Source organism: Mus caroli, unplaced genomic scaffold, assembly GCF_978045245.1.
Source record: "Mus caroli unplaced genomic scaffold, Mus_caroli_1 scaffold_8, whole genome shotgun sequence".
Lineage (NCBI taxonomy): Eukaryota > Metazoa > Chordata > Mammalia > Rodentia > Muridae > Mus > Mus caroli.
In genome coordinates, this window is record NW_028227263.1 from 22,523,927 (window position 1) to 22,536,971 (window position 13,045).

At 46.0% G+C, this 13,045-nt stretch overlaps 1 protein-coding gene across 9 annotated transcripts in view; it reads left to right on the forward strand.

The window, feature by feature from the left end:
- Arhgap17 (Rho GTPase activating protein 17) overlaps window positions 1-13,045 on the forward strand; it is a 93,846-nt gene that overhangs the window by 43,804 nt on the left and 36,997 nt on the right. For 8 of the 9 annotated variants that reach the window (XR_015047816.1, XM_021166495.3, XM_021166493.3 and 5 more), the window contains exons 3-7: window positions 23-127; window positions 3,601-3,674; window positions 5,220-5,331; window positions 6,922-6,998; window positions 10,204-10,315. Coding sequence is in view for 8 of the 9 variants with exons in the window: in XM_021166495.3 (XP_021022154.1) it covers window positions 23-127; window positions 3,601-3,674; window positions 5,220-5,331; window positions 6,922-6,998; window positions 10,204-10,315 (480 nt within the window). In the remaining variant the exon portion in view is untranslated. Of the gene's footprint in view, window positions 1-22; window positions 128-622; window positions 710-3,600; window positions 3,675-5,219; window positions 5,332-6,921; window positions 6,999-10,203; window positions 10,316-13,045 lie in introns of those variants that run through there. The other variant, XM_029479223.2, reaches the window with a different exon arrangement.

Genomic DNA, 13,045 nt, shown 5'->3' on the forward strand with positions numbered 1-13,045 from the left:
TCTTCTGTCTCTTCTTTGGCAGATTGAACGTCGCCTGGACACTGTGCGTTCAATGTGCCACCATTCACATAAGCGTTTGATAGCCTGCTTCCAAGGTCAGCATGGCACTGATGCCGAGAGGAGACATGTGAGTATCAGATTCGTCTCCGCCTCAGCCACATCACTAAGGCACATCCTGAAGCTAGGGTTTGCTGCTTTGTTAATCACCAGACAGCAAGTAAGAGCTAGTATGCAAATAGCTGTATCACCCTTTTGAGTTCCCACAGTTAACTACAGGGCACCTGACCACAAAGTTTTCCCTCCATTGCATAATAGTTAAGATTCTGCAGTTGTGTAAATCTAGTAGGCATTTGCATACACCTATGTGTCCAGGAATGCTTGCTTTGGTCTTTCCCTCTGAGACAGATGTCATTGATTCTGTCCCCACTGTTCCTGTTCTAGCCTGGCTTCTGCTCTGCTGACCTTCCACCCTTATCTTAGTCCTCCTGTAGCTGTCCTGCTGATTAACCCTGTGGTTCTCATTGTGGGTGTCTTTAAATTCCTCACCCCTGCCTCATCTCTACTTCTCCTTAAGGTGAGACCTGGTTGTCATAAATACCTGAGCTGTCTGGGCTCTCATCCTGTTTCCCTTCTGAGCCACATTTCCTGCCTCTAGTTTCCGTCCTTCCTAGTCAGTCCTCAGTCTGATTGCCAAGAGTCAGTTGTCAAGGTGAGAAGATGCTGCATGTTCTGTGGTGCTGGTGGCAGAGCTGGGCACAAGGAGGTGCCCCCAAAAAACTGGTGGGACCTCTTAAGGAGCTCTCCAGGCTGCCAGTGCCTGGAATACAGTTCAAACTCTTAGCATAACGTAAACTCTTTGTATCTTATCCCTTTTTACCCCAGCAGGGTTCTTTGTTCCTTGCTTCCTCTCATTCCCACTGTGGTCCAGACACATAATACCCAGCAGTCCCTAAATATAACACTGTTCCTTAAGAAGCCATGTCCTGTTGTTTCTGTTGTTTGCTTTGAGATACTGCTCCACTGTCACACCTCTTCATTAAAAACAAGCTGAATTTGTATCAAATACCTACTGTGTTTGAGTGCGAGATAAAGAGTGCGCATGGCCCGGTTTGGGGATGGGTGCCACCAGTGGATAATTATACAGCTGCATGGTGAAGGAAACCATGCATAGGATGCTGTGAGAGGGAGGGCTGAGAACAGAGAACAAAATCATGTGGGCTTCCTGGAGGAGGGCTCAGTGCCTGCGCTGTAGATAGGAGAGTCACTGGTGGTGGGAACATGCCAGCAGTAGGAGCAAGGGCTTCATCCTAGTTTCTGAAATGTCTGATGACTTAGTTTTCCTTTAAAACCTCAAGCAAATGTGTCAAAGAAAAGGCTCTGAAGAGAGACAAGAAGAGTTGCCATGACAGTGTTGAGAAAGATTAGGCGTCCTCAGGAGAGCATATGACATGCAAAGGGGCTCCAAGAAACACAGGTAGTGCTCCCAAGGGCACAGCAATAGCTCTACCCCATGGGAAGAAGCAAGAAGGGGTGGGAAGAGAGACAGAGCAGCAGCTTTCTCAGCTCTGAGAGCCTCCATGCACTAGAGTAGGTCTTTAAGAGAGCCCAGCTGGCCTGTCTGTGTAGTTGGCACATATGTCACCAGTGGAAAGCTTTTCAGCTCCTCCTTATGATGGAAGAGCTCTTCACCCAGGAGCCGGGTCTTTCCTTGTGGAGTTTCAGTGTGGACAAGCTCATTTGTTTAGTAGGCTTTCCTTGTTTATATATGCCTGGAAACAGGGTCAAGGCTATCAGGGGTGAAAACCACAACTGAGATCATGAGTGGCACTCATTAAAATAGGTTCCTTGTGATTTCCCCACAGAGACTCATGGAGTTCTAGAATTGCAGGGAGTCTCTCTCAATTACTGTGTCTATCTTACATTTCATCTCTGAAAGGAGCTTTCCTGGGCTGTGACCTACCCTCAGTTATGCTCAGATCTTTCTGTTCTGAAAGCATGACAGCCAGCCGTGGTCTCCTTCTGAGCGCTGGGAATGAAACCCAGGTCCTCGGGAGAGTAGCAAGTGCTTCTAACTGCTGAGCCATCTCTCCAGCCTGATGGATCACGTTAATTCAGAGTGTACAAAAGAACACAAGTGAAGTTTGTCCCAGACCCTCTCCCTCCAAAGCCACCACTGTTGGTACTTTCCTAGATAGAAGTCCCCCAAGTGGCACAAGCCGCGCATGCAAGCAAGTCAGGTAGGGTCTGACATAAGAGTCCTTTTCACTGAGGAGGCAGAATGACATGGTTTTTGAGAATGAAAGCACCGTGTTGCGAGCACCGGGTCATTAGAAGTATCCTCACTGTTACTCTTCACCGTGGACTCCGAGATAACGCCAGCCACTGGTATATAGGTGCTGCCTAGCATTGCTCATTCGTACCAAGCTCTGCACTTCTGCCCTCTTTGAGGCTCTAAGCCAGTCACTTCACCTCTGAGTCTGAGTTCCCTGGTTAGATGATCCTGTTGTTGGTTAAGAACAAATCTCTGATGGGAAAATGATTGGCTTCCTGCTTTAAAACACCACAAAACTTGCTTAGTATTTTTAGGTGTTTAAAACTACATTTTAGGATTATAGCCAAATCAAGACTCAGTTTAAGAATGTTCTAGCCAACATTTTGCAGTTGAGCATTTTATTACAATTATTTATAATGATTTTTAGAGAGCATAGTATATTCATGAAACACAGTCTGAAACTCTGGAATCCAGAGGCTGGGGCTCTAGCCCTGGGAGAGTGTTGGCCTGGCATGCACAAAGCCCTGGTTTAAGTCCCCAACACCACACAGACCAAGTGTGACAGGACCTGCCCATAATTCTAGCACTCAGAATGTGGAAACCGTAAAGTCACCCTTGACTACAAATGGTGAGTTCAAGGCCAGCTTGGGATACATGAGACCCTGTCTCAAGAACACACATGGCTGGCAGGATGACTCAGCACGGGTAAAGGTGTTTGCCATCATGCTTGATGACCTGAGCTGAATTCCAGAAGCCTACGGGGTAGGAGGAGAGAACTGACCCACAAGTTGTACTCTGGCTTCCACATTTGCAGTGGTATAGGTGCTCTCTGCCCCAGTAAATGAATTATTTTTAATAGTTTTAAGTTTTAATTAAAAATTAAAACAAAATCTAAAATCCAAAATTGTCTGAATATTGGAAGCTTTTTGAATGCAGACTTTGGACCATTACATATTTTGGATTTTCAAGTTAGGGATACTCAGTAAAGACAGTGCACCTATTCCAAAGTCTAAAAATCTGAAACACTCGTCCCAAGATTTCACACAAGCTTTCTTAGCCTCTGTTCACCTGGTTAATTAGTAACAACCTCAGCAGCAGCAGGAGCAGCTGTTGGGCCCCTGGGGAGCACACCCTGTGTTGGGAGACACCCCACCACCACCATGTGCATGAGGCACCTGAAGTTCATTTAGTTAAAGGACAGCCACAGGGACAGTCCTCTTCCTGGTGCAATTGCCTGGAGGGCAAGGGTACCCAGAGTGACCTGGAGCAGACCAGTGAGAATGACTGAGAAGCTACACATACGAATCGACCTTGTCTTTGCCTTCTAGAAAAAGCTTCCTCTGACAGCTCTTGCCCAGAACATGCAGGAGGCTTCAGCCCAGCTGGAAGAGTCTCTCTTGGGGTAAGTGGTGCTTCTGGAGAGCCCTTGGCCTGGAGCCTGGGGAAGTGGGTAGCTGTGGTATCTGGCAGCCACCAGGGCAATTGGGAGCACAATAGTGTGGAGGCTCTTGCATCAGGGAGCAGCTTAGACCTTGGGGACAGATACCTGAAGGCTGTGATGCCAGGGAGGAACGTCTCTACTAAGAGCTTAGCCAGGCACAAGGGTCAGTATGTGTTCCTCTATGCTTGGACATGAACGTGCACACCCCACATGCCAGTGTGTAGGCTCAGAGTTAGTACTGACCAGTCCTTCAGTGTCCCTCACTACCAGTGTGGCCACCAAAGCATGGAAGGTAGTGTTTTCTAATGAGTACATTTCCTGAATTATATGAACTTCAAAGTATTAGGCCTAATTTACTTTCTTTTTAAATATATTTTTATTTAATTGACCTATATATAATTGTATATTTATGAATCTAAGATATGATGTATAATGATTGTATCTAGGTAATTGGAATGCTTATCACACACACACACACACACTCACACATTAAGGTTTTTCTCTGAAACCCACACAGGTTTCCATCTTTGCTTCCTTGTACTAAGTCATTTTCCTCAATGACATCACAACAGTGATGCTGTGTACTAGCCCATTGCTGAATGCTCTCTAAGTACTAGCTCTCTTAGCCTTTAAAACAACCTAGGCATTGGGCAGGACGAATCCTTGTGTTCATACTTGAGTCAGGGAAAAGGGTTAGGGAGCTGCCTGAGCACAGAGCCTTCTTCAGATTCTTCAGCTTGGCTCTGATAGGACAGCCACCTCTCACCACACCACACCCTCTCCATGGAGAACTGGAGGGGCGCTGTGGAAAAGAAGGTCTAGAGGGTGGGCAGAGCCTGTGGAGTCACACATTTGCGCATGTATTTGGGGTTACATCAGCTGAGTGCTTAAAGAAAATGAGAAGGAAGTCTGCTGTTCAGTAGCACAGTGCTTGTGGCACGGAAGTGTTAGTCAGCCTCCTCATCTGCCCTTGAGAACCCTGTTTTTATGATGCTGGGGAGGAACCCACATCTGTGCATGGGAAGCTGGAGACCCAGGTTCTGTGTTGACTCCGAGAAAGCACCTCTAAGGCTAGACTCACTCAGATACAAAACCACATGTAAGGAGTGACCTTTGCACATGGTAAGGTGTTTCTGGGTATTTTGAGAACACTCCTCTCACCTAACTTGAGGACCTAATTCTTGTTTAAGTTATGATCTCACTGTTCACACTTTATTTCCTCCCACATTTTGTACATACCAGAGGCAGTCCATCCCTCCTTCCCTTCAGCTTCCTGTTCGCAGGTTGGAACCTAGGGCCTCGTATGCTCTATGTCTTCAGTGAACCACCTTTCTGTCTCCATTCATTTCATTTTATAAGCCCAAAGCTGGACTTGTATTTTAGGTGATAGCACACATGCAAAGCATTGTAAAGGTTTTGTTGAGTAGTGCTCTGCTGTGTTCCTGTCATGGCAGAGTGCAACTACACATGACAACTTGGCTGTTGTTTGGTATCTTGTCCCTAAAGGAAGATGCTGGAGACCTGTGGGGACGCTGAGAACCAGCTAGCTCTTGAACTCTCACAACATGAAGTCTTTGTGGAGAAGGAGATCATGGACCCTCTCTATGGCATAGCAGAGGTGGGTGCTTGTGCTGCCCAGCCTGGCAGAGACCAGGTAGTACACAGCTAGAGTGTTCCCATAGGACACTGATCAGCAGGTAGTACACAGCCAGAGTGTTCCCATAGGACACTGATCAGCAGGTAGTACACAGCCAGAGTGTTCCCATAGGACACTGATCAGCAGGTAGTACACAGCTAGAGTGTTCCCATAGGACACTGATCAGCAGGTAGCACACAGCTAGAGTGTTCCCATAGGACACTGATCAGCAGGTAGCACACAGCTAGAGTGTTCCCATAGGACACTGATCAGCAGGTAGCACACAGCTAGAGTGTTCCCATAGGACACTGATCAGCAGGTAGTACACAGCCAGAGTGTTCCCATAGGACACTGATCAGCAGGTAGTACACAGCCAGAGTGTTCCCATAGGACACTGATCAGCAGGTAGTACACAGCCAGAGTGTTCCCATAGGACACTGATCAGCAGGTAGTACACAGCCAGAGTGTTCCCATAGGACACTGATCAGCAGGTAGCACACAGCTAGAGTGTTCCCATAGGACACTGATCAGCAGGTAGTACACAGCCAGAGTGTTCCCATAGGACACTGATCAGCAGGTAGTACACAGCTAGAGTGTTCCCATAGGACACTGATCAGCAGGTAGCACACAGCTAGAGTGTTCCCATAGGACACTGATCAGCAGGTAGCACACAGCTAGAGTGTTCCCATAGGACACTGATCAGCAGGTAGCACACAGCCAGAGTGTTCCCATAGGACACTGATCAGCAGGTAGTACACAGCCAGAGTGTTCCCATAGGACACTGATCAGCAGGTAGTACACAGCTAGAGTGTTCCCATAGGACACTGATCAGCAGGTAGTACACAGCTAGAGTGTTCCCATAGGACACTGATCAGCAGGTAGTACACAGCTAGAGTGTTCCCATAGGACACTGATCAGCAGGTAGTACACAGCCAGAGTGTTCCCATAGGACACTGATCAGCAGGTAGTACACAGCCAGAGTGTTCCCATAGGACACTGATCAGCAGGTAGTACACAGCCAGAGTGTTCCCATAGGACACTGATCAGCAGGTAGTACACAGCCAGAGTGTTCCCATAGGACACTGATCAGCAGGTAGTACACAGCCAGAGTGTTCCCATAGGACACTGATCAGCAGGTAGTACACAGCCAGAGTGTTCCCATAGGACACTGATCAGCAGGTAGTACACAGCCAGAGTGTTCCCATAGGACACTGATCAGCAGGTAGTACACAGCCAGAGTGTTCCCATAGGACACTGATCAGCAGGTAGTACACAGCTAGAGTGTTCCCATAGGACACTGATCAGCAGGTAGTACACAGCTAGAGTGTTCCCATAGGACACTGATCAGCAGGCAGTACACAGCTAGAGTGTTCCCATAGGACACTGATCAGCAGGTAGTACACAGCCAGAGTGTTCCCATAGGACACTAATCAGCCGCTTTAATGTAAACCTATTTGGGGAAGTAAAGGAAGTTTGTGTCTAAAAAAAAACTTTTGTAAAGAGGTAATTGCTCTTTGAAGAATTCAGCTAAAATGTCCAGGGTTATCTCTTGTGGTCTGCTTTTCCTTCCAGGTGGAGATTCCCAATATCCAGAAGCAAAGGAAGCAGCTTGCTAGACTGGTGTTGGACTGGGATTCGGTCAGAGCGAGGTAAGGTGGTAAGAGAGTAGAGAAGAATGCAGAATTTTGTCCTATGATCTGCATTCAAGCCTGTGAGAGTCAAGCCCTGACCAGACCTCAGCCTGTGCATGCCCTTTAACCCTATTCCTTCCAAGTGTGTCCGGGGGCATGCTGCTAGAGCATCCTGAACTAAGTGAGCCACCAAGGAAAGAGAACAGAGAGAAGCACTAGGAAATGGATAACTAGGAAAGAGGTGGGGCTGACAGTTCCACGATCACAGTTCTCAAAATGTTGGAGTTGAGGGATGATAGAGCTGTGGTCCTACCAGCTTATAAGAACCTCACCAGATAGCTGTCTCAGTATGAGGCTATGCCAGTGCCTGGCAAATACAGAAGTGGATGCTCACAGTCATCTATAAGATGGAACACAGGGCCCCCAATGGAAAAGCTAGAGAATGTACCCAAGGAGCTGAAGGGGTCTGCATCCCTATAGGTGGAACAACAATATGAACTAACCAGGACCCCCGGAGCTTGTGTCTCTAGCTGCATATGTATCAAAAGATGGCCTAGTCAGCCATCACTGGGAAGAGAGGCCCCTTGGTATTGCAAACTTTATATGCCCCAGTACAGGGGAATGTTGGGGCCAAGAAGCAGGAGTGGGTGGGTTGGGGAGCAGGGCAGGGGGAGGGTATAGGGAACTTTAGGGATAGCATTTGAAATTTGAAATGTATATAAAGAAAACATCTAATAAAAAGAAATAAAGCACATGTAATATTCAAAAAACAAACAAACAAACAAACAAAACAACAAAGAAAAAACCTCACCGGGTCTTAAACCGTCCATGGTCAAGAAAGGGAAGGACTCATGGGACCCCAGAGAACCAGTGCCACAGGCTGTCGGTCCATTCGAGGAATGTTACAGTGGAGCCCCTATGATCCCGGCAGGCCTGCTGCCCCAGCTCTGCCCTTTTTGGCCAGAATGCACATGCTTTATCCTATCGTGTGTGGGAACAGAAACAGAAAGGACCTATAGCCCAGTCCTTTCTCTTACTGCATCACAGTGGCCAGCAAACCCCTATAAAAGGCCAGGCAGTGAGTATGGTTAACTTGCACCCCAGATTTGTTCAATGTAACCCACCTCACTCTCCTGTCACAACACGAAGCAGCTGTGTGACATGAAGCAGCTGTGGCCCAAAGTAAGCATTTGCCTGCCTGTCAATCAGAGAACCCAGATTCCATCCCCAGCACTGCGGCAATGACTGAGTTAGTATGTGAGAGGCAGTGCAGGCATGCTCCAGTGAAACCTCACAGACAGACCCAGTCTTGGTGACTTCCTCTGGGCCCATGGTTCTGTGGGGTGAGAGGATCTCTGCCGCAGCACAGTGCCCTGGAGAGCAGTTCCTGCTCTGGAGCCCGGCCTGTGGCGCTGCTGCGACACCACCGAGCCATCTCTGAATCAGCACCCACTCACAGGGGCGTGGGTGAAGGAGAAAAAAATGTCAGCCCGTTAAATGTATAAATCAGTGGCTCAGTATTCGGTTTAACACTCTGGTTTAAGAAATGATAAGAGGTACAGTTGTCAAGCCAGTGTGACATCTGGCATGCCAGGCGTCAGTCTTTATATACTGTTTGATTCTCCAACCGATCCCCCTCTGTTTCCTCCTCTTTATTTTCAGCAAATACTGCTTGCTTCCCACTTAGCACAGAGGTCCCTTGCAGTCAACTGGAAAGGCCAGGATGGAGCTGGTACAAACACCCTGTGCTTCTGTGAAGAGAACTGTTTCATAGACAGGCTGGGACCCCATTTGCTGGCTGTATGAATGACTCCATATCCTAGAGAGAGCAGGTGCTGGGACTAGTACCTGACAGAGGCTTCTGCTGTGTGCTTGTATAAATGTGTGTCTAGAACCCTGCATGACAGGCAGACCAGGGAGTATGCCCTAATACTTGCATTTTTCTTAGAAGAAATAATGTGAACTGGTTAATTTGGTGAGGGCGTGTGTTCCCCTCACTGTGCTTGGTTAAACAAACTACAGATATGTATCAGGCGTCATCCTCTCAAACACAGGATATCCAGCATGGACTCTTACCATATGTCCAGAATCATACTTGCTAAGTTAACCAAAGAAGTGGGTGTTGGAGAGACTGCAGTGGTTGCATGTTCCTTGTTTGCTTGTTCTTGTTCCTGTGGCTCTGTTCTCCTTGAAGGAAAGTGGTATTTAATGCAGTGAGCACCTGTTGTATGTGCACTGCAAGACTGTGCCTATCCCTTTTTGCTTTTGCTGTTTTGAGATAGGGTCTTACATATAGCTCTGGCTGTCCTGGAACTGGCTATGTAAATCAAGGTGACTTCAAACTCAGAGATCAGCTTGCCCTGCCTCCTGAGTCCTGTGTGCCGCCACCATGCTCACCTGCTCGACCCCTCCTTTACTTTCTGTCCTATTTCTACAAGGTAGACAGTGTCCGTCAGCTTCACCTAAAGATGAGACAACTAGGCAGTAATCAGACTCCAGGTCACACAGCTCCGTAACATGGAGCTGCTCTTCATATAGATGTCACACTCCGAATTCTGTGTTCTTAGACTCAGCACCAGCTGTTTGCTTCTTGGGAAACGTTCTGTGCCTCACACTCAGAGTGGGGAAAAGGTGGCAACTGCGGGACAGGCAACAGGCTACTAGTTTTTATGCTGCGTCTGCATAGTATCTGTGTTTACATTTTCAGTGAGTCCAGACATCTGCATTTAAACAGAAGCATATTTGAAAAACAAAACTAATGTTACATATGCATTATTCTCATTTGTCCCACCACTATTGCTATGTGTATCTGAAGTGTTGCCATAGCTGCAGTGAAATACTAGCTTTTACTGCTAGAAGCAGTCTTAGGTCTTAAGAGATAGAAAGGTGCATCCAGATCAAGCCAGGAGGAGGATGCTTCATAGCAATAATTCCACAATTGGGCCCTGAAAATCAGGTTTCTCAGGGGTCCCATTGTGTTCTGGCAGTGGTGTTTGCATGACACAAGGTGTGCTTGGTTATGTATGCTATCCCCAGTACTGCAGGATTCCTGCCTTGTGGAGAAACTAGTACCTGTCTTTGCCTACTTCTATTCTAAAGCCTAAACATAAGTGTAAAAAGGAGGAAAAAAAAAAAAAAAGGCCTCCTGGATTCGAATCAGCTCCCATCCCAAGGGAGTAGGAGTTTCGCAGCTCCTCCTCAGTCTGCTCTTTCTGTTTTGCAGATTTAACCAAGCACACAAGTCTTCAGGAACCAACTTTCAGGGGCTTCCATCCAAAATAGATACCTTAAAGGAAGAGATGGATGAAGCTGGGAATAAAGTTGAACAGTGCAAGGTATGGGAACCCCTGTCTGGGTAGACTTTCACCTGCCTGCTATGTCCTGTACAGTGAGTAAAAAGCCAGTTATAAGTTTGCCAGTGTTTTGCCTACTTCTTATCAGAATCTTATGAATGATATTGAAGAGTAGTTTTGTTTTCTAATACTATAGATTGGTTTATAATCAAAAAATAACAGTTTTAAAAATTCAAGTGGGGGGCTGGAGAGATGGCTCAGTGGTTAAGAGCACTGACTGCTCTTCCTAGAGGTCCCGAGTTGAATTCCCAGCAACCACATGGTGGCTCACAACCATCTGTAATGGGATCCGATATACTCTTCTGGTGTGTCTGAAGACAGAGCAGTATAATAGTTTTCTAGTTATAAACATCATATCATCATATGATATCATATCAATCAGTCATAGTTACTTTAGTAAGGAAAGGGTTTTGTTATTTTGGTTTGGTTTTGGTTTTTGGGTTTTGAGACAGGGTCTTGTTTTATAACCCTGGCTATCCTAGGACTCACTGTATAGATCAGGCTAGCCTTCAAACTCACAAAGATCTCTGCCTGCCTCTTAATCCCAAATACTACTATTAAAATCGTGCTTTACCATGCCAGGCAGGAAGGATTTTTCTTTTACATTTCTACAACAGTTGGCTTATAAGTTCCATACTGATCAGATGGTTGAATGATACTCTTCTCCTCAGGTTAACTGTGTAGATAGATGAACACTTACTCAGGTGCTTCAGGAAGTGGTTAAGAAGCAAGCCCTCGGGGAATCCTGGGATCTTTAACTCTTTTTTTCCTGCTGATCCTTGGTTTTTCCAAAAATGTTCTTTTCCTCTTAGATGTGTTGGGCCTCTTTTGGTTTGTTCAGACCATATTATAATCCCTCCCTTATGATAGCAATTAATGCTCTCAAAACTGTTATTAAATACTGAATATAGTTGGTAAGAAGGGAAACATACCTCACAGAATTGCATCGTAGTTTTTGTGTTCATAAAGGATCGTGTATAGCTTAGAAAGCACAATGCTGGCCGGGGATGCACAGAGCTCTGGGCTTAGTCCCAGAACCACACAGGCTGGGAGTATTAATGCTAACGCTTGAGAACTGGGAAGCAAGAGGATCAGACGTTCAAGGGCACGTTTGGCTACAGGCTTGAGGCCACCGTAGGCTACATGAAACTAACTCAGAGAGAGAATCAAAAAATATATGGAAAAATCATATTTAAATGACACTAGTAGAGGCTAGAGAGACGGCTCAGTGGTTAAGAGCACTTACTGTTCTTCCAGAGAACCCAGGTTCAAATTCCAGCACCTTCATGGCAGATCACAACTGTTTGTAACTCCAAAATCAGACTGACATCCACACACATACATGCAGGAAACCACAAATACATATAAAAATAAATAAGTAAAAATTTTTAAAAAAAAAATAAGTAAATGACACTAGCAGTTTGGTATGTTTAGAGTGGCACATGTCCATGAACACAACCAAGGGGAGGCACTTGTCTCTGGGGCCCTGGAGACGAGGGGAGAGTGCCTTACAGACAGTGTTCTTTCCTAAACTCAGCCCAGGCCACACACACTGCTCAGTTCTTTCTTTGTACTGATGACTGAACTCACTGAAATCTTCCCCTTTGTTGGCATAGCATTCCTTAGAGACACTGTTCTCAAGTGAGTTGGGCATGGCAGTAGACGCCTTTAGTCCCAGCTCTCCAGAGTCAAAGGAGGAGGAGTTTGAAGCCAGCCTGGTCTACATAGTGAGTCCCAAGGCAGCTGAGCTACATAGTCAGATCCTGTCTCCAAAGAAGGGGGGGGGGGGGAGAGGAAAGGGAAGGAAAAGAAAGGAAGGAAGAAGAAAAAGAAGAAAGATGCGCCATGCACAGTGGGTTTCTTTTTTTGTTTGTTTGTTTTGTTTTGTTTTTCGAGACAGGGTTTCTCTGCGTAGCCCTGGCTGTCCTGGAACTCACTCTGTAGACCAGGCTGGCCTCAAACTCAGAAATCCACCTGCCTCTGCCTCCCGAGTGCTGGGAGGTGTGCGCCACTACCGCCCGGCGCACAGTGGGTTTCTAGTTCTCCCTTAACTCAACAAATTCCATGCTTACAGCTTTCTGACATAACTCCCACATCCCAACACTCTGGACAGCACAGTTGTCCCCAACTTTAGTTTCTGTTTTGTATTTGACTGTTCTTTTTTTTTTCCCCCTCTTTTTTTGTTAAGAGCAAGGTGAGAGGTTATGAAATCCACTTTCTTGTTTTCTCATTTATTCTAAAAAGATATTTGCTGTTCCTAATGTGCATTTCTGAATAAGAGAGTACTCATGTTACTTTGTGTACCTTGGTAGGAAAAATAGAAGATAGTATATTAAAAAGCTTACTCGAGATATATGCATAGTTTTCTAATATATATGTTTCCTGTATAAGATGTCTATACACACGTTTTAAAATGTGTATATTCAAATGCCGAATCTGTCCCTTAAATTTATGTCCAAATGGTACAAGCCCATCCCAGCTACTTGAGAGGGTAAGGCAAAAAGATTACAAGTTCAGGGCCAGCCTAGGACACTTTGTCTAAAAGTAAAAAGTAGAACATGGGCTCGGTGGTAGAGATCTAACCTAGAACACTCAAGGCCTGAGATTCAACCCAGTACTGCAAGATACTAGCAATTTTTACATAATTGATTAGTTTAGGTTAGTTCACATATTTAAGAAATGTCAGCAGGAAGTGAAGTCTTTGTTCTGTCT